Source organism: Euprymna scolopes, chromosome 19 (assembly GCF_053919585.1).
Source record: "Euprymna scolopes isolate OS-2025 chromosome 19, ASM5391958v1, whole genome shotgun sequence".
NCBI lineage: Eukaryota > Metazoa > Mollusca > Cephalopoda > Sepiida > Sepiolidae > Euprymna > Euprymna scolopes.
This window is the reverse complement of record NC_136500.1, coordinates 71,725,203-71,747,517: the sequence shown is the minus strand read 5'-3', so window position 1 is coordinate 71,747,517 and position 22,315 is coordinate 71,725,203. Positions and strand designations below refer to the sequence as shown.

At 34.6% G+C, this 22,315-nt stretch overlaps 1 protein-coding gene across 1 annotated transcript in view; it reads right to left on the bottom strand.

The window, feature by feature from the left end:
* Positions 1-1,699: 1,699 nt before the first annotated feature.
* Positions 1,700-22,315, bottom strand: part of LOC145303664 (uncharacterized) — a 1,499,272-nt gene continuing 1,478,656 nt past the window's right edge. Inside the window, exon 6 of the mRNA XM_080145266.1 lies at positions 1,700-2,323. Within this exon, the coding sequence (XP_080001392.1) occupies positions 2,202-2,323 (122 nt within the window). The 3' untranslated portion in view covers positions 1,700-2,201. The remainder of the gene's footprint in view (positions 2,324-22,315) is intronic.

Here is a 22,315-nt window from a genome sequence, read left to right as displayed (position 1 = left end):
TCTTCAAGTCGTTTAATATTAAAAATCTTTCTTACCTATCTCTCGATAGCTACATCAGCAGGACTCGTGGCTGGGGCGATTCTAGCTGATGGCACCCAAGTAATTTATATTATTTTTTTATTTTTTTAAATCCCTACTATATATATTAGGTACAATATAATATTCAATAGAGAATTAGCTCTGTAATAATAAATATGAAATTTGCATAAGAATGTTTTACGACTCGGTAAGGCCGCCCCCGTTCACCCTCGCTAGTAAATAAATAAAAACATATAGAACACAAAGATGTCCAGACAAAATAACACATAAATACAATGATGGTATCATCATCATATTGTTATTATTTACTCACTAGGAGTCTTCACACAGGCCACCACTAGTGATCGCTCACTAGCAATAACCAGTGGTGTTTGCTGGAATCCGACTGATAACAGGTTTCCCCAAATTTCCAGTACTCTCTACCGCTTTCAATAATCATTACAAATGACTTTATGCTATCACAACAGCTGCTTGCCATTGATTTCTCACTGGGAACAGCCATTGGTATTCCCTGGAGTTTAGATGGCAAAAAGCCTTCCCAAGGTTCCAGTGTTCTTTGCACTATTCTAGTGGAGGTCTGGTTAGTACTGTCCTGCCTCCATCCTACCATCCTCTTCAACCCCTCAGGAAAATTTGGTATGACACCACCATCACTACATTATTATCAAGTTTAATATCTCTTTTATATGCTGACATATGCTGGACGGCTTTTGGGAAATTTCAAACTAACCTATCTCTGGAAAGATTTTTATTATTTATTCCTTGTTTTTTTTTTTACTCAATTTCATCCTTATCACCTTCTCCTGCTAACGGACCATTGCTTAACCGTTCCATACTTACTAATCCAAACAGTTTCATCCATTCTTTCAATGTGACCAAACCAACAAAGTCTCCTATCCTTATATTGTTCACATGAGAATCAATCGTATTATTCTTATATTATTTTTTTATATACCACACATATGTTCAACCTTCTATGACCAAGCTTTACATGAATGCATCAGTACATATGCCTGATAGATTCTTCCCCTCGTCGATAATGGTAACACTCTGCTGATTAGTAATATACATATTTCATTAAAAGAGGCAGTCGATCCTCTAAATTTAATTTCAAATATATATATATATATATATATATATGATGATTGCAACGTCTTGTCAGACGAGTGCCACTCCCTCAGACATTTAAAATCCATGAGCCCAAATGCCTGAGGGAGTATCTATACAAAGATGATGTTACAGAGTCTTAGTTTTGTACGACAGCTAAGTCTCTCTCTCGGTTCAAAATGTTGAGATCCAGCAACAAGCAAGAGCAAGATAGCCAGCAACAAATTAAACTGCAGACCAGCTTAATGCGGGTACTGGTCTCCCGCTTTATGGTTTTTTAAATCTCTCTGATATATATATATACACACACACACATGTACATATACACACATGTATATATACATACATATATATATATATACACACACATATATATACACATACACATATATATACACAAACACACATATATACACACATATATATATACACACACATATATATACACACACACACACATATATATACACACAAACACACATATATACACACACACATATATACACACACATATATACACACACACACACATATATATATATATACACACACATTTTTTATTTTATTATTATTTGAGAGAGCAGCCAAAATAAAATAAAGGCAAAATATTTCTTTATAGGTTGCGAAACGCGCCTAATTCAGTAAAAAAGAAATAATTAAATCAAAACTATAATTGTGGACTGATTCTTTTCTTTTGATTATTGGGATGCAACCAACACATACTAGCCCTACCTGTGTCCCGTTATTTCCTAGGAAAATAAAAAGAAAAGAAAAAAATCTGGCATGGAAATAAATTGACTGGCAAGAACTGGAAGGATTCTTTTCACCAAAAAATGCTCAACATATAAAAAAGATGTCCATAAATATAACAGTTTGGAATATTAAAGTGAAAACAGTTATTGATTAAGAAAACAATAATTAATGAGATTTACTTTTGCAAAGCAATATGCAAATGAGTTGGCCTACCTATGTTTATTGCATACACACATGATCGATATAATTGGAAGCTGCTGTTCTCCTGTTCTTAATATCTATTTGGCGTTTTAATCTCACTGTCAGTTCGACAACGGCTCCAACGTTATAAATACACAGAAGATATAACAAAATGGAAGGTATACTACCTTGAATGTTGAAGACTTCTTAATCAAAAACCATCTCAAAATTGTGGAGTACTTACCTGAAAAGAGAGAAAAATATTAATTAATTGATGCAATTAGAAAAACAATAAATTAATGATGAAAATAAATTGCAATACTTATAATCTATTAAATATTCAAACAAAAAATTAAATATTTACTAATATATATATATTTATGTGGAAATATATTTATTCGTATTTCACCTTCTATTCATAGCAATCCTTTAATTTATGAAGCTCAATGTAACTACAGAGCACATAACAAATAAATGGCAAAAATCTATATTCCAAATTTCAAGATGTTGACCATTGTGCATGCTAACTTACTTTAAGGTATAAACAGTAAGAAAGTCAACATTTTGAAATTTGGAATATAGACTTTTGTCATATATATATATATATATATATATATATATATATATATATAATATACGATGATGAGTCCTCTATGAATTTTCTTTTGTCTTTCTTTTTTTTAGATATTATATTGTCATGCATTTTTTCTTTCTAAGCAGATAATTTCTATTTTTTTTATGAGTATATGCATGAGAAGAGTCGATATAGACGTAATAATAATCGATTGTTTTTGCATAATGAAACAGATCTGTAAAATGTAGCGAAATTTTAACATGCCGAAGCAACCGTTTTGCATGAAAAATAAATATTTGGGTCTTGGAATGTAACTGTACTGTTATTCTTTTATAAATGCTCTGTTGTTGTATTTTATATACATTGAGCTTCTAAGCAAAATGGGTTGGTATACACAAAGAGTGAAATAGAATTGAAAAAACATATTTTACTAAAAAAACAACATATATATATATATATATATATATATATATATATATATATATATATATGTATGTATATATATATTAAACAAGTCTAAACATATTGATAAAATACACTTAAAAACCCACAATGTTTTAAGTACTCAATGAAATGTAAAGCTTTATAAATATAGATTATATGAACGTTAAAAGTAGTCTACACAAATTAATTATTTATATGAGCCCTTGGTACACTGGAATAACATAAATTGATTTGTGTAAAGTATTTTAAACATGTGTGTGCGTGTGTGTGTGTGTGTACGCCCTCCGTAAAAATTAACCTCAAATAATTATGTTTGCACTAATATTCATTTTTATGTACCATAACAGTTGGTAAAGTTAAAAACAGGGGCACAAATTGAAGAAAACGTTTGAATCAGGATAAAGTGAGCTTACAAAGCCAGTTAAATACAGAAAAAAAAATTAAAGGGCAAAATTAAAAAAAAAAGAAAGAAAAAAAAGTCCCTTTCTGCTGGCTACATGGAAATGGCTTTTTTTAGAAACCTAACTCAATCCAAAATTGGAGAAATATTTTAACACTAGCAGGAAAACCGGACGTTGCACGGAAGTAAATGAGGATCAACTAATTTTTTACCCTCTCATACTTTTATTGTCATTGAAATCGGTGAAATCGAACATTCTTCAATCAAATCGATTAATTGCCTGCTCTAATTGGGGACCAACTGTGGTGCACCGGATGAAAGCTTAACATGCTTCTTGCAGTGACTTTTTTCACAATATATCATAGTTTACATTGCACTGTAGAAAAATCTACTGTTAATTTTATAAAATTATTTTTATATCTAATGGCTTGAAGAAAATTTTAAAATGCAAAAGCCAAGTATCATGCTTTAATTGTGCTCTAAACAAAAACATTAATTTCAAAGCACTCTTGTCATATCAAAGAACCTACTGTTGATTTTACATGCCAAGCCTATCTGTTTGTGCAGCAATAAATCCTCTCAACGTGATGCTAGGTTGTATAAAACGTTAACTTTAGTCAAAATCGCCAGATACTTTTTTCGTCAGACATTTTGCTTATCGATACTTATCGAAGACATTCCAATAAAAAAAAAACTATCTAAAAACGCTCCCAGGCACATAAATTACATGTGCACATTTATATATCATTTCAAAAAGCGTTTTTCGCTCTATCTAATAGTTTAAATTATAATCGTTTTAAAACAATCATGTCTTCTTTTAAGAACATTGAATACAAGATGGAAAAAAAGCAAAGTTGCACAATTTTCTTATTTCAATTCAAGCTAGCTTGAAAAGCTGCTGAAATATCTCGCAATATCAATGAAGCGTTTGGTCAAGGAACCACTACTGAACGCACTGCGCAATAGTGGTTTAAGAAATTTTGTAGCAGCGACAAGAGTCTTGAAGATGATGAGCGTAGTGGTCGGCCATCAAATGTTGACAACGATCAATTAAGAGCCTTAGTCGGAGCCAATTCACGCATGATTGTTCGAGAATTTGCTCTTGAATTAGACGTAACGTATACGACGATTTCCAACCACTTGAGAGAGATTAGAAAGACAAAAAAACTTGATAAATGGGTGCCTCATGAATTGAATGACAACCAAAAGAAACGCTGTTATGAAGTGTCATCTTCTCTTTTTTAGGCAACAAGAACGACCCGTTTCTTGACCAGATTGTGACTTGCGATGTGAAAAGTGAGTTCTTTATGACAACCAACGACGCTCAGCTCAGTGGTTAGATGCCAACAAAGCTCCATGACACTCCCCGAAGCCAAAGTTGCATCAAAAGAAGATCATACTGACTGTTCGGTGGTCTGTGACCAGTCTCATTCATTAGTTTTTTGAATACAGGCGAAACCATTACGGCAGAGAAATACTGTCAACAGATGAATGAAATTCATCAGAAACTTTGCCAAAAACACCCAGCATTAGTCTACAGAAAAGACCCAATTCTCCTTCACGAGAATGCCCGACCACACGTTGCTCAAATTGGGTTACGAAACTTTACCTCATCCACCATACTCTCCAGATCTCTCACCTACCGATTACCACTTATTCAAGCATCTTGACAACTTTTCATTTCAAAAATCTAAGCGATATCAAAAACGCCCCCAGCGATTTAATCGCCACCAGAACGCAAGATTTTTACATTACTGGTATAAATAGCCTTTTTTGCGTTGGCAAAAGTTTGTTGATTCTAATGGTGTTTATTTCGATCAACAAATTTGTGTTTGAGCCAAAATATGTTCACCTGAATTTAAAAGTTAAAAACAGCAAGAACTTTCTTGTCACCCTGATATAATAATAGAGATATATTTTCTGTGATTAAAATAATCGTTTCTGAATATGGTTTAATATGTATTATTGAGACTGTTCGGATTACTCATCATGGTTGTTATTCTGAAAACGTTTCGGCAGATGGAACCTCCAACATTCTTCAGGTGTATCTCGACAATGTTTTTCTTGTTCTTATTGATGAATGGTGGAAAAAATGTTTTTGTTATTTTTTTTTTCAACAAGCCATAGTCGTTCTTTCCATTTCATAAACACACCATACATTTTGAATTCTAACGATTATAGTTATTTAGAAAAAAAAATTATTTCCATCATTAATCAATAAGAGCCATTGTCAAGGGCGGAGATTACATCGGCTGAAACGTTGTAGGAATAAAAATTCAAATAATACATAAAATATATAGGAAAAAAGTGGTGCTTTTGCAGTATACCAAGTTTTTGAACCAACGCATTTCAGGTGAAAACATTATTACGTACTTACATATTATGCCGAAATTAATATAAATTCCAAAAATTACGACAAATTATTCAGGAGAAAAATAATTAAAAATAAAAATAGAATTTATCGAATTATCGAGTTTTATCATATGTTTTAATGTGGAAGAGTTGTGCGACCAATTCTGTATGATAAACTGATTTATCTCCCTTGCTTTCCTTGAAATCCACCACTGAAAAAATAGAAAATGCCTGCCTGCCTGTCAGTCTTTACGATCCCCCACCCCCACCCCCGAAAAATAGACTTGGCACATCTTCTATTGGATCATTTTCCGTAATTTTTAAGAATTTCTACTAATTTTTACAAAAGTATGTGATAGTATTTTTTACCTCAAGTGCATTTGTCCGAAAACCCGGTATACTGCATATGCACCAAAAGAGTATTAGGAAAACAAACGTTTATTAACTCTGCTTTGGTATAAAAGATGTTCAGTGTATTTCTGAAGTACATTCAAGTCACGAGAGTCAGGGTTGAGTCAGTCCGTTTCAGAATATTATTAGTTGCTAGGCAACTGTTTAAACCTCATTTAAAAATTGTTTTCCATTTTGTGTTATCTTTTCAACGTAAGGAAAAAAACTGGAAAAAAAATCCACTCTAGTTGAAGTAGACTTGAACTCTTCAAGAAATTGAAGAAAAGAGACAACAATAGATTAAGAAAAGGATGTACGCAAGTGGAAAGGCGGGGGCGAGGGATTTAAATTATCCTTTAAAAATAATTTTATTTCTTTCCGTATTCATTTTATATTCCGGTTATTCCCTTCTCCCCCGCCCCTATTTTGCTCAATTAAGGGATGCTTTTCTCTTAATTTTGGTTTTATTTATTTCTAATTTAATATTGTTTTCACATATTTCTAGTTTTATTTTTTAACTGTTTTATTTATTATTTTTTTAAACATTTATTTTTTATTTATTTAAATATTTTGCACTTTCTTTTTGCTGTAACTAGCAGAGCTAATCGGCGTCACCCGGAATGCTAATTCCCATAAATTACATGAAATAATCTTCTATAATATAAATCTCACCTGTCTGTTTAAATGTATGTATGTTTGTATGTCACGCAAAAACTTTCGACAGAGGCGACGGATTTTCACGAGATCGGTATCATTTTGAAGCTCGACCCTTCGGACGACAAATATCGAAAAGTTTGCCAAAAACAATTTCTTCACCTTCAACTGGATACTTTTCTACAGGGAGGGGTCGCTTTTTTCGCCGATATTTTCGAAAGTAATCCCCTCTTTTCGATCGTCTAGCCTTAATTTAAACCTACGCCACTTCCGGTTTGACGATGGGCGCAATAGCAAACATGTCACTTTTTTTACGTGTTTTTTTCTCCTTTGGAGTATGGGTTCGAGTTTGCCTGCTTACTACCACTTTTTTTTTCTTGTTTTTTTTTCTTTTTTTTGCTCAACATACACCTCCAAATACCCGGGTAACGCCGGGTACCCAGAGACTAGTTAAACATAAACTAATAAATCTGATAAATATGTATTCTTTGTATTCTTCCAACCACTGTTCTCATCCCGAGTATTATTCTCACAACGTTTCGGCCGATGCAACCTCCATCTCTTCAGGCGTATCCTGACAATGGCTCTTTATAGCTCGGGGAAGAGTTATGGAGTCACAATTTTCCCAGGAGTATTAATGAAAATAACACAACAGGCCTCACCTCGATAAAATTTGAACACAACACAGTTAGTATTATTTGCATAATTCGGACTTCAATTCATATCTTGAGTGTTAGTCTCACAATGATGTGGCCGATGTAACCTCCGACCTTCCAAAAATATATCTTGTCAAACTCGGGAATCATCCTGTCAAACTCCAAAATCTGCATGGAATTTCAAACGGAACTCTTTATTTAATCCACAAGGGTAGCACGCTCTTTTTTCCGTCAGCCATGACCGGGTAGAAACATTAATTAGCAATTGTATTCTTAATATCGCCCACACTGAGAATTGAACCTTCACCTTCCAAAACAGTGTCACTTAGAACTAATTTTACTTAACACTTTATCCTTTACGCATCCTTACGGGTCTTTGCAGACAACTTTCTTAATATTCTAACTTGAAATATTTAAGTTCATTTGAGGACAAGTACGAAATGGTGACACTATTAAATACATAAACCATAATGTGCTTTGTTATTCCCCCCTTCTCTCTCTCTCTCTCTCTCTCTTTCTCTCTCTCTCTCTCTCTCTCTCTCTCTCTCTGGTGTAGAAGGTCGGTCAGCTAAAGGCACCAAAAGGAAGGAGAGACAGAAAGCAAAATATACAAATCAAGACTTACTTTATCTCTTATTTACTGGTATACATTGCAAGAACTGCTTATTATTAAATTAGTAGCCGGTGATTTGGGTAGCAGCATTAGGACCCCTAACTGTGAGTATGAGAAGTCCTCTACTTTCCTCTTTTTATTGCTAATATAAAAAAAAAATATAGGTCAGGATTAAATATTAAAATCGATCGGAAATACAATTTTGAGCAACACAGCTGATGCATCTAGCCATAGTCTCTCGTTCTTAGACAGAGTAGAAGAAAGAGTCTTCAACCTAACATGTTCTGCACTAGCAATCAAACTCCAACCTCTGTTCCATCACTACAATGTTGATTCCTTGTGCCTGTTTTACAAGTATTTTAGCTGAATGTGCTCTGACGAACCTGTAGCACTTGTACTCCTTCAACATGACTAACCCGAGAAGCAGCAAAATCCCACCACTTAATCGTAGAAATTCCTAGATGTCGGAAAAGCTTCTATTCTAATAGTTTTCTTTTTCTTTTTCATTGAACTACCAGACTTCGGAAATTTTCTCCCGCTCTCCTGCTTCCTTGACCATACTAATATACAGAAGTTCAAATGTAGTGTGAACAGACATTTCACTGCTCAACTCCCTACATAGTGTCTATGTAGATATGGTCTCAATTAGTAGCCCTTTATGTCCAAGTCACACTGTGCCTTGTTTGGAGTGAATAAAAGTAAGAAATAGTATTGGTCTGATATGACTGACGAAAAATTTTATAATGTAATTTGGAATAAAAAACATAACGATCAGATGGCTAGAATAAAAACTCGTCTTTAATCGAGGCCTCCAGAATCATGCAATACCAAGTGCTATGTATAGAGAACACTAGTTATGTATAGCACTGCGTTCCCTAAACTCTCCTTTACACGGAGTGTGGGTCGGAGGTAGAAAATGAATCCGACGAAACGGTCAAAATCCAATGTTTAGGAAAGCGACTTTCGTCTCTACGTCGCACTGATGTGGCAGTGTTGCTCACCTTTGTACCCCCTGCACATTTTTCTTATCTCCGTGATGTTCTAGATGAAAAAATAAAAAGCTCTTCGTCAAGACATGGAAGAAAGCTCGACCTCTCAGGCAACTGTGGCTGTCAGTGAATGATCTGAAGATCTGAATGCTCGCAACGCATTCATCTATTACCTTAACACCAACATCAGCGCAGAATGTCGTTTCTGAATTTATTTAGATGAGGATTGGTTATTCGTATTATTTGTATTTATCGGACTACTGTTCTCATCTTGAGTATGATTTTCACTATGTTTTGGTTGATGTAACCTCCGACCTTCCCCAGGTGTATCTCGTTGAACTCGAGAATGTTTCTGTCAAACTCGAGAATTTGGACGGAATTTAAAAGCGGAACCCTATATTTACTTCACGGGGTAGCATGCTCTTGTTCCGTCAGCCATGACTGGATTGAGGTTCTAAGTAATTCGCAATTGTATTTTTTGGTTGTCCACACTGAGGATTGAACCTTCAACATTCAGGAGAATATCACGTTTTACAAATGATTTTTCCAAATACTCTAACCACTGAGCCACGGGTCCTTGCTGAAAGTTGAAGGTTCAATCCTCAGTGTGGGCGACTGAAAAATACAATTGCGAATTACTTAGGATCTCTATCCAGTCGTGGCTGACGGAACAAGAGCATGCTACCCCCGTGAAGTAAATAAAAGGTTCCGCTTGAAATTCTGTCCAAATTCCTGAGTTCGACAGAAATATTCCCTAGTTCAACAAGATACACATGAAGAAGGTCGGAGGTTACAACGACGGAAACGTTGTGAAAATCATAGTTAAGATGAGAACACTAGTCCGATAGATCCAAATAATACGAGCGCAGAATTACTAAGAAGAAATGTAAGTGCAATAAAACTTTGTCTTGTTTCTTTAACTTTATTAAACTTTATTACTATATTAATGCATACAATAATAACACATTGCATTGTCGCCTTTCTCACAATGATCATCATTATATTACAACTATCATCATTGTTAAAAAGAACGTGACATGCTGTGATAGCTTAGGTGTTACACATCAGTTTAAAACAAACGCCAAACGACTATCTCTATTAATTACTGAGCTACACAGATTACAAAGTCGCGAAACTTTAAACCCGTTTTTTGACGTTTTTTTTATATTTTTTTGTAAGTGACACTTAGCACCGTATGATCCTCAATTTATACATAAGACTTTTTTTTAAAAATATTTTTCATGTCTATCTTAATTTTACATTTCCTTTTATATATATATATATATATATATATATATATATATATATATATATATATATATACATTTTTACTTACATTCATTTTCTTATATGTTTTTAAAATTTGCTTATTTCTTTTCCCTTGAATTCTTTTGGATTCTTATTTTCGTTTTTTTTGTTTTTTTTTACTATTTTCATTCGTTTTTTTCTCTTTTTTAATGATAAGCAGCAAAATCCCACCACTTCAATTTAGAAATCTTTAGATGTCGGAATGGTTTTCTAGATGTCGGAAAGGTTTCTGCTCTAATAGTTTCTTTCATTGAACTGCTGGTCTTTGGAATTCCTTCGTGCTTTCCTGCTTCCCTGACTGTATTGACATGCAGAAATTCAAATGCAGTGTTAACAGATATCTCGCTGCTCAACTCCCAACACAGTGTCTCTGTAGATATGGTCCCAATTAGTAACCGTTTATGTCCAAGTGGCACTTAGCTTTTTTATTCAATTTTTCTTACCGTTATGTATTTTTGCAGTTATATTTATGTATTTCTAATTATTTTCCTTTTTCACATTTTCTTTTCCGTTTCGGAAAAAAGGGTGGATTTTCCTTGAATTCTTTCTCTTCTTCTTCCAATTCTTTTTCCTTTAATTTTTTTCTCCAAAATTCTTCATATATTTTCCAATGCTACCAGATCAGGTAGTCTAAAGCTACCAGCTTTCTGTGTGATACTATAGTGTCATGAGTGCATGCAGCGAGTGAGAAGGGTGTTTGACCAGACGAGATGGAGTGGGGGGGGGGGTGCAGAGAAATGCAAAGATTTAGCTAGCAAGATAGGACCAATTGCCCCGCTGTCATTATGGGTTTGTTACACACAATCCAGATTGCATATTGACTCAAAAATGACAGAATTAAAATTATCTTCTTGTAATTAACGAACCCGGAGATTGCACAGAACGAGACGATTGGATCGAGAGGCGAAGCGCCCCACCATGGACCACAACGTGTGAAGACTATTATATGTTCTGCAAAACCCTAAACAAAAATAAAAATTTTCCTCTACAAAACAATCAAACCAAACATCATGAATAAATATTTGAAGATATAAAGAACTTGAAGCATAAAATCTTTTTCCAAAATAATTGGATTTGTCATTAAATAACGCGAAAAGGGTTGACACCTAGATATTTATGTCTTTGCCATCACCAGAAATGTGACACAAGGGTCATAAAGTAGGAGTGAAAAGTCAGTGCTTCAAAGGACGAGCAATCTTACTCTACAAAAGATGCCTGTGAAGTCCTGTTGACATTCCCCAGCAGAGGCACTTCAGACGATTAGTAATAAACTAACCCACCTCTCAAAGAATGAAGGTAAAGCCCGGGAAGACGGACCTCCTAGAACTGCACATAACCAGCATTATGCCGCAATCAACAGGGAACATGCCATTGCAGGAGTTATCTAATCTCTGTGGATCAAACATCATGAATAAATATTTGAAAATATCAAATTAAAGCGTAAAAACGTTTAACCAAAGCATTAAATAACCCAAAAAGTGTTGGTGTGCCGTAAAAGAATACAACCAAACCAAAGATAATTGATGAATACTTGAATATATAAAGAATTTGAAAAATAAAAACTGCTTGCCAAAATTACTGGATTTGGCATTAAATAACCCAAAAAGTGTTGGTGTGCCGTAAAAGAATACAACCAAACCAAAGATAATTGATAAATACTTGAATATATAAAGAATTTGAAAAATAAAAACTGCTTGCCAAAATTACTGGATTTGACATTAAATAACCCTAAAAGTGTTGATATGCCGTAAAAAAAAAATCTTTTTTCTTCATTTTACCATCTACTCTTTTTTCTCTTCAATAAATTTCTGGCTCCAATTGAAATAAATGGCTCCCGTCTTGGGGAAGCACCATGTCTTGATAAGCTTCTGAGACTGACCTTCACTCCTGATCTAAAATGGAACACATACATCAAATTTGTTGGCGGAGATCGCTGGAAAAATAGTTGGATCATTCTACAGTTCCAATAGGTATCTTACTGCCGATGCACTCCTCTACTAATATCAGAGCCAAGTACGACCTAAGATGGAGTACTGTTGCCACATCCGGAGAGGAGCTGCTTGGTGCAATCTATCTTGTCTTGATACAGTTCAAAACTGATTTCAAAACCAAGTAGATTATACCCTTTCCTCTTCCCTGCAACTTCTATCTCACAGAAGAGACTTTGACAACCTGTCCTCAAAAATGCCTGAGCAGCTGCGTCAACATTACATGGTAGAACCGCCTGGGGCAATTAACGATAAACTAATTCCTTCTCAAGTAGAAAGTAAAGCATAGGAGGGTCGACCTAGCTTCTTATATTTACAACCAAGTTTAACACACATACATTTCCTTTTCTTCTCCTCCCAGCCCACCTCAAACGTCAGAATTGTTTATGCATTTTGGGGAGCACGTGGTAAGGTATGAGGTACAAATGAGACAGAATCAGAAAACAAGTCTGCTATGCAAATAGTCCAAAAAAGTAGCTAAAAATATACCAAGAACTTCCATTGTAAAAAAAAAAAATATATATATATATACGGCATAATCACATTGACAAACTGGTTCTTGTCAGATCACCGAAGTTAAGCAACGTTGAGCCTGGTTATTACTAAATGTATCCAAGAGGACGTCGACACCTTCCTGCAAGAGTTGCAAAAACCTAATGTCGTCATCTTCCCTACTGGGAATATACATGCGACTAGGGACTGCTTATAAATTTTATACTCCCATGAAACTTCCTCCTTCGGGGGAAGCTAGTTAAACCCGAACAGGGTTAATGCTGATGCACACACGCACATATTGTAAAAAAAAAAAAAAAAAAAAAAAAAAACTTGAAGAATGGGTAAACCAACAGTGTGGCAAGTATTTTCCGAGTGAATCCACTCAGCACTATACAGATAGAGAAGGCTCTATAGACTGGATAAAAAGAGGATCGCTCCACTATAATCAGCAGAGGATTATAATGGCTGCCCAAAATCAAGGCTTGATGGGCAATGCTTTTAAGAAGATGAGTGGTCTCAGCAATGATGACAAGTGCAGGTTCTGCCACACAGAAGTAGAGAGTGTGAGCCACCTGACATCCAGCTGTAAGGTTCTGCTGGGGAACGGATACTATACGCTGCACACAATGGAATGTGCAAATATTTCCACTAGACAATCTGTAAAAAGTTGAATATTGAAAGCAGCAGCAAATCTTGAAAAAAGTGTCTGCAGTTCGAAACAAGTCATACACCATCCACCATGACTAAGCAATTCTTACATACCTTGTTTTATCATTATTTCGATGGCAGGTGCTCGTCTGAACTCCAATCTCTGGTGCCCCCTCACCAATCTTTCACGAAAAACACCCGTCTAGCTGAATCCACTGTCAAAAGTTTTCCCCACTCTTTATCTGTGCCTAAATCCAAACGTAGATTCCATGAACAAAGCTTCTTTCTTAGAACTGCACGCCTGTGGAACTCTGTTCCGTCTGCCTGCTTCCCACCTGACTACAACCTGGATGTCTTCAAGTCCAACGTAAACAAATTCTTAATGAACCGCCCCCTTAAGTAAACACTTCAATAAATCTCCACACTAACGTACTGTACTTGCAATAACCCTTATCCCTGAGTGGCTTCTGGACCTTGATAAGTGGTGACCACCGTGTTAAAAAAAAAAAAAAGAAAGAAAGCAGAGCTATTAAACCTGACATAGTGATGTGGACAAAAAGAGAGAAAGAAACAACCTTAGTAGAAGTTAGCGTCCCAAATGATGCTGGGTTGAACAGAGCTGAGAGGGAAAAGATAACAAAATACCAACGTCTTATGTACGACATGAAAAAGAAACTGGAATCTTAGGAAGATCTCCATCATTCCAGTAATTATAGGAGCAACTGGACTCGTAAAAAAGAATTTCGAAAACTACCTGGTGAATATATCCCATGAACCAATTGAAACAGTGGTTCGAACAATTGCACTTAAAGGGACGCTCAGAATCTTAAAAAAGATCTCTCAGTTGGAATATACGAGATAGCGAGTGAATGTTTGGCATCCTACCGGATGCCTCATCCCCAGCTTGAACAAAGTGATAAGAAGAAAAAAAGGTTAAAAAGGTCGATCTCTTCGTATTCAGTTAATACATTTCCATCAGAAAAAAAAAAGAAAGAAAATATTATTTTTGGTTTGGAAAATAAAAAAGAAAAACAAAACATTTGAGTTTTATTTTTCTTACGAAATGTTTTCATAATTGCTTCAACAATATATTTTTTGTTTTGAAAAATCTATTTTTTTTTGCTTCTACTTTTTTTTTTTTTGTTCGAAATGTCATATTCTTGGAATCTGTTTTGGCAAGGAATCAAGCCAAACATTACAAAGACAAATCATTGTTAACATTGTCCTTCTTCTGTGGAATGGAGTATCTTTCTCTCTCTCTCAAATATATATGATCCATATAACAAACCACATATATATACACCTGATACGTCGATGATATTTTCATTGCCACCGAATCATACGACGACATGAAGAAGCTCTAACAAAATCTTTAAACTGACTCCATTCACACAGAAACTTAACATGAACAATAAAACCCCTTTCCTAGACAAACTAACAGAATCCAACAATCCTACACCATACATGACTTCAATTTATAAAACCCATACCAAAACAACTCTAACCTCATTAATTATCAAAGCGAATGCCTAGAAAAATATAAAATAACCAATGCGCACATAATATTTCCTCATCCAAGAAAATATTCTACAAAGAACTAAAAACCATAAAACAGACTCTAATAAACAACAATTTTCGAACAAAATAGTCGATCAAAACATAAAACTTTATGTAAATTCTATTTGTATAAACAAGAACTCCAACACTAACAAAAATGATAACTTCTAGCTAAGTTACAAAAAACAATTTCATACTAATTATAAACTCGACAAAAAAATAATGACAGACCAAATAAAATTACACTCTAAACACAAGAGAAGGGTACAAAGTCGTTGCACTCTTTCTTAAGCTCTGGGCCTCTTTGGATTTGTTGGTCAGCGCCAAGTCCTGCTGCAACACTCTGGGTCTGCCAGTGGTCACCTGATTGCACGAGGGTAGGGTATCACCACACTCTTCAGCACATCCAAGTACACTTTTGTGTTGACTTTCAAGCCGACTTCGAAAATATGAGGTAGCATGATGTAGCTCTCACTTGAAACCACACCAAAGACCATAACCGTGGTTGGAACTTTGTTTTCATCACCCTTGGCACGTCCCTGTTATTTGTGGCAATCCAGTGATGCATTTTGAGGGTGATGGCAATAGTCATGCTGTCATAACTTGGATCGGTAGAGAGCATGAGTTGTACAGCGGCGCATCTCCAATCTCGCTCACTGAACATTGTGTCACTTTCAAATCGCTTTTGGGATTTGTACACAACTGGCCAACTGGTAGATGGTTTGCAAAAAAGAAAAAAAAAATCGGTTTTCATCAAACAGAAATGGAATCATATTGTCTTTCCTAGGGCGACAATTTTATCGTTTCACCCTACACACACACACACACATACACACACGCACACTAATGAAATGTGCTCTGATAAATTCATCACATTTGTACTCCCAATAAACCCGTTTAGCAACAAAACCTCACCCCCTTCACAGGTCCCTAAATGCTAAAAAGCCTTCTACTGTAATAATTTCTTCTCTTGCACTAGTAGATGTTGGAATTCCCTCCCTATTACCTGCTTCCCTTACTGTACTGACATGCAGAAGATGTAATACAAACTAACATCTTGCTCATCTACTCTAAATATGGTCCCAAATAGTAGACCTTTACATGCAAGGAGTAATATGCCTTGTTTGAGATTTAGATGACTAAAAATTATAACTAGTTGGTTGCCTGCAATATCAAAATGGATATACATTCCCTCATCTTCATCTTAATCCGTGCCATGGCTTACGTATTAGAGTTATTTACAACAAAAAGCTGCAGCAACAAAAGACACTGCGTTGGTGCGTACGATATAGATAGTATCAAGATGACCTGAAGATTGTGCAGACCGTACGATAAATCACTTCTTTAGATACGATATTATTCACTGCCAGTGTTACCTCTTTCAATCACATTCTTATCTGGTGCAAAACTACGCACACAGCCAAAGATTCGACTGCGTGATAGGGCAATGCAGAAATGACCGTGCAAAGCAAAAGATACAGGGTGAGTCACGGGAAACGGATTTTTTTTTAAGGAAACAAAACTCTACGAATATTGCGACAAAATTTTTAAAATGTATTAAAAACATTTACTCAAGGAGAGCAAGAAGAGTTCTAAAAACGTCCGTTTCCCGTGATTCACTGTGTAAAAATGTTGGAAAATAAAATTAAGTGATGGAAAAATAATTAAAACTTGCTTCGATGTTGAACTGTTAATATATATATATATATATGACGTGGGGTCATCCATTGTGTCCGGCGCTCATGTTCTCGACCAATCCAAGTTATAACAAGAGGACAAGTGCCATCACTCTCAAGATGCATCACTGGATTGCCACGAATAACAGAGACATGTCGAGGTTGATGAAAACAAAGTTTCCAGTCACGGTTATGGTTTTTGGTGTGGTTTCAAGTGAGGGCCACATCATGCCACCTCACATCTTTGAAGTCGGCTTAAAAGCCAACACCAAAGTGTACCTGGATATGCTAAAGAGTGTGATGATCCCCTCATACATGATTTCCAAAGGGATTTTGGTTATTTTCTTTTCAAAAATCACCACTCTTCAGCATATCCAAGTACACGTGGCCAGAAACTTTGTTTTCATCACTCTGTTATTCATGGCAATCCAATGATGCATTTGAGGGTGCTGGCAATGGCCCTGTTGTCATAACTTGGATCAATAGAGAACATGAGCCCAAGGTACAATGGATGCTCCACGGTTTACATTTTGCTAATATATATATATATATATATATATATATATATATATATATATATATATATATATATATATATATATATATGATATGATATGATATAAAGCTGAACGTCTGTGTGTGTCTGGTCACGAATAGGCTCCTATATGGTTGACTATTATAGAAAACTAATTACATATAATGATAGAAGATGTATCTAGACACAGAAATGGGTATGTTTGATCTGGCATAATGATGATTCATTAAAATTGTGGGGTCTGCGTATGCACTTGGTTCACAAAGTATGAAAATAAAAAATTAAAAAGAAAAACGTTTACAAGTGTTTTTGATATAGATGTACATAATAATACTTTGATAAGTATGTTTTAACTTAAATAGGGATGGTATAATAAAATTGTGGGATCTGTGTTCAAAAACAGCCTACAGAAAATGGACTCTGATTTATGAAAGTATGATAGGTTATGAAAAGGAAGGGTTGTAAAGAGATAGCTTCGAATTTGGGTGTATCAAAACCAAAGCAAAATATGATGAAAGTAAAAATAAAATAGATAAACCTCATAATTCATTATACCATACCTGTTCACACTGAAACACTTATCACAATATTCTGTGGATCTATATTAAAAAACCCTGTTAAACTTTGTGACATATTTCCATTCTATGGAGGTCAGATACGAACGTACACCCCATAATTTTATTATACTATATTTCTTCAAACTGAAACATAATTATCAAAGTATACTTAGCAGATAGATATGAAAAGTCTTTATTAAAGTTTGTGCCTATTTCCATTCTATGGAGGCCAGGCGCGAACGTAGACCCCACAATTTTATTATACTATCCCTATTTAAGTTAAAACATACTTATCAAAGTATTATTATGTACATCTATATCAAAAACACTTGTAAACGTTTTTTTTTAATTAAAATTTTTTTTCTTATACTTTGTGGACCAGGCGCGAACGCAGACCCCACAATTTTAATGAACCACCGTTCTGCCAGATCAAACATACCCATTTCTGTGTCTTGATACATCTTCTATCATTATATGTAATCAGTTTTTTAAAATAGTCAACCATATATGAGCCTATTCGTGACCACACACACACACACACACAGCTTTATATTGTAGATATATATATGCCATTCATAAGCAAAAACATCTACAAATATCAACTTAAATAATAATTTGCTACCAAGTGTTCTTGTTTTTTTCTGAAGAGGAGAAGAAAAACGTCTAAGCATTAATATTAATGACAGACATTTTAAATTCAGCTCGTCAACAACCTTTAGATTTGGGATTGCATCGTTAAAAGGTCAAAATCATTTTAAGAATTATTTTTTTAAACACGTGACCTGTCGATAACAGAAAGACAGCCTGAACAAAAAGTAAGGAGACTCCTTCCTTCATATTTCTCAACTTTTTGAAATGAGCATCGATAATTCATTTCAGCTGAATAAGTTGAACTATTGTACCCATCTTGGGTGTTATTCGCACGTCGTTCCAGTCAGTGCAACGTCCGACCTTCTTCAGGTGTATCTTGTCGAACTCGGGAATCTTTCTGTCGAATTCAAGAATCTGCATGGAATTTTGAACGAAATCTTTTTTTCAATTCACGGGGAGGTAGCATGCTCTTCTGTCGTCAGCCATGAATATATAGAAGTCCTAACAAATTTGCAATTATATTTTCAGTGTCACTTGCACTAAGAATTTAACCATCAATCTCCAGAAGAGTAACTTACAACTGAATTTTACCAAAGACTTTATCCACTATGCCATGGGTCCTTACAGACAATTCTAGTATTAATTTTTGGAGCCTTAAAGCGTTTTTTTCATTTCTGAAGAAATCCATTTGGAAAACAATAGCAACTCATCGCCATGATTAAAGTGTAGTATTTGATACAGTTTAATATTTTTTTTCTGATCAGCATCGGGTTTGATTCTTTAAGCACCAGCTTATGGTTAAAATCAAATGTCATAGAAAGCGATTACATCTGACGTAATTCAATAAAAAGTGAATACAATTAACAAGCTTGTGTTTACGAAAGGGAATCAGGTATGTGTTCTTACCTGATCATGGCGTATATGGTTCTGGGTCCTTTTTGAAATTCACTTAAGTTATCTAGTTTAATGTGTAAGTCTTGTCTCCTTTTTATTTTCCCAGTTTTTTTTTTTTTATTTGTGCTCACTTCCCACCTTTATTTTTTTTTTCCTTTGGCGTCTTCAAATTGTTTGTATCTTGGAAGGACCACTCCTAAACTCTACTTTTATTTTTTTTTACTCCCACTTAAGTCCTACTCCTTTTTAAAAAATTAACTTTCGCATTTTTGGTGTAACCCATAAAGAACTGTTAACTGTTCTGATGATTATATTTTGTTTGTTTGGTTGTTTTAAATTTTTTTTTTTTTTGAAGGAGAGTGTTTTTGTTGACCTACTTAAACTGTAAATATCTTTTGTAAATAAAAATAATTTTAAACTACTGGGTATCCTAAAGTAGATGCGGTATTGTAGTCTTTTTTAATCAAAAAAATTAAAACTTAAAATTTGAAGAAAAAAAATCATGGAAATCCACATGTATAAAAAATATTTTTTCATTAAAAGTCATTTTTTTTTCTCTTGTTCTTTTATCTTAAATTTTTCTGATAACATATTCATCCGCCGATATCGAGAGTGCTTCACAACAAATTCCGGCAAAACAGGTTATTAAAAAATTCCAACTTTATTCTTATTTTTTTTTATAAAATAATTAATCCAGCAAATGACAATGAAGATAATTTTAAATAATCAACTTAAAAGCTCAAAATATAAGGGCGATAATTTCTGTTTTAAAGGTAAGAATGAGTTATTTTCCTTAAACTGTGAACATTTTTTTTTTTTTTTTTTTTTTTTGGTGATCTACTTATTATCTACAAAAAATTAAAACTAAAATGACTAATAGAATCCTAAGGTACGCCAGATAGATACAGCTAGTTTACAACAAAAAAGCAGCTATTCTTTTTTTTGGGGGGGGGGGTACAGTGATAATTCCATGGCAATAACAAATTTCAAGATCATTTCTTCATGTAATCTTCACATTGGGTACAGTTTTCTTCCAATTTTCACATCACTGATAGATGAAGCTACTTGACGCCCCAACAATTTTTTTTTTAATCAAGTTTCTTTTATTGATCAAAAAAGTAATCTTAGACTAACATTACTAACATTGTTTTTTTGTTGTTGTTGTTGTTGTTGTTATTGTTTTGTTTTTTTAATTTTATGACAGGAAATACAAGCGGGCAAAGCGATAGTGTATCTTCTTTCTTTTTTTTTCATCTTATTCGACATTAATTAAAAAAAAAATGACGAACTTATTTCACTCTTTGCTTCTGTCCCTTTATCTGTTCAAAACCACTCACTTCTCTCTTTTAGTTCATTCACCTCTGCCATAGTATTCATATGGCTAGTGTTCACATTGTATCTTAACAACTAATGAAACAAAACAATAATATGATTGAAATATCATGCCTCACTAAAGGAAAAATAATCCTCATATGTAAGACTAAAGATGTGACATAACACGTATGACGCATGTGAGAAAATCAGTAGCAGGTGTAGGATAGCTGATTTGCGATAATATTAGCAGCAACAGTCGTTTTAGCACATATGAAAATTAAGCAAGTGTACACACGCTGATATCACGGGAAGAAGGAGAAAGAAAAGGCAGAAAAAAAAAGGACAGCCAAAAGAAAAGGAAAACAAAAGTGTGTGTCAGAGAAGATGGACGTGTGAAGTCGAGGGCGAGAAAGTGCTGGCTATGGCCGGCGTCTCTTAGTGTCTTCCCCAGGCTGCCATACTCGTCCGTATTTATAGTTTGCACCAGCCAATCATATTCTTGTGAGGAGGAACCCGGATGTATTTATATTTATTACATCACATATGTAGAATAATCAACAGAACTGTAGTAGTCAATTACAACAATAATAATAATAATAATAATAATAACAGCAACACTTACCAAGGGTCCAGCTTATGCACAAGACTGACACCAGATTGAGCTGGACTGAGGGCTTGTATTTATGTACAAGCATATCCAATCAGGTGATTCAGCCAATCATAATCCAAAGAATAGACTGGCCCATGTGTGCACAATGGAATCTCCCATTGTGCCATAAATAGTTCTCCTCTTTCATGAAAGGTAACTTTAGTCTTTGCCAAGTTATCCACAACTTGAACGCTGACCGAAAGTCCACTACACAATCCAATAACATATTTATTAAAAACGAACTCGAACAGGTACGTATTTGCAAAGTGCATGCAAGTAAAATGTTGGAAAAGTTTGTTTCTAAATTTTTTTAGATGAGGATTGATATTTTGAATTATTTGGATTACTCGGACTACTGTTCTCATCTTGAGTGTCAGGTTAACATCATTTCGGCCAATGTAACTTCTCTAGGTGTCCACAGGGATTCATGGCGTAATGGATAAAACATAAGGTAAAATTCAAATTTAGTGTTAACAAACACTCATCTAGAGGTCAAAGGTTCAATCCTCAGTGCAGTTTAACAGAAAGATTCCCATGTTCAATAGGATATACCTGAAGAATATCAGAGGATATACTGGCCAAAACTAACACTGAAGATAACAGTAGTCCGAGTAAGCCAAATAATACAAGAAAAAAAGAGGACATACGTGGACAGTAAGTCAATAGGGACCACTAAGGTTTATGTATAATAAAAGGAGACATGAATGACCGCTGGGTTAGGGTTAGGAAGTCGGTGACATAGCTCTGCAAGAAAAAAAGAAGTGGAAGAATATTTTGCGTATAACTACATTGTTAGTGTTGCCTGGTGTCCTAAAAAGGAACGAGTGAGAAGGGGCTAAAACGCCCCCTAGTGTTTCTCTGTACGAGTTTATGAAAAGGGAGGCAATTCCACATTCGATTTTTTGCTTTCTAATACTCTAATACACTCTTAAAACCTTTATTTAGCTTTCTT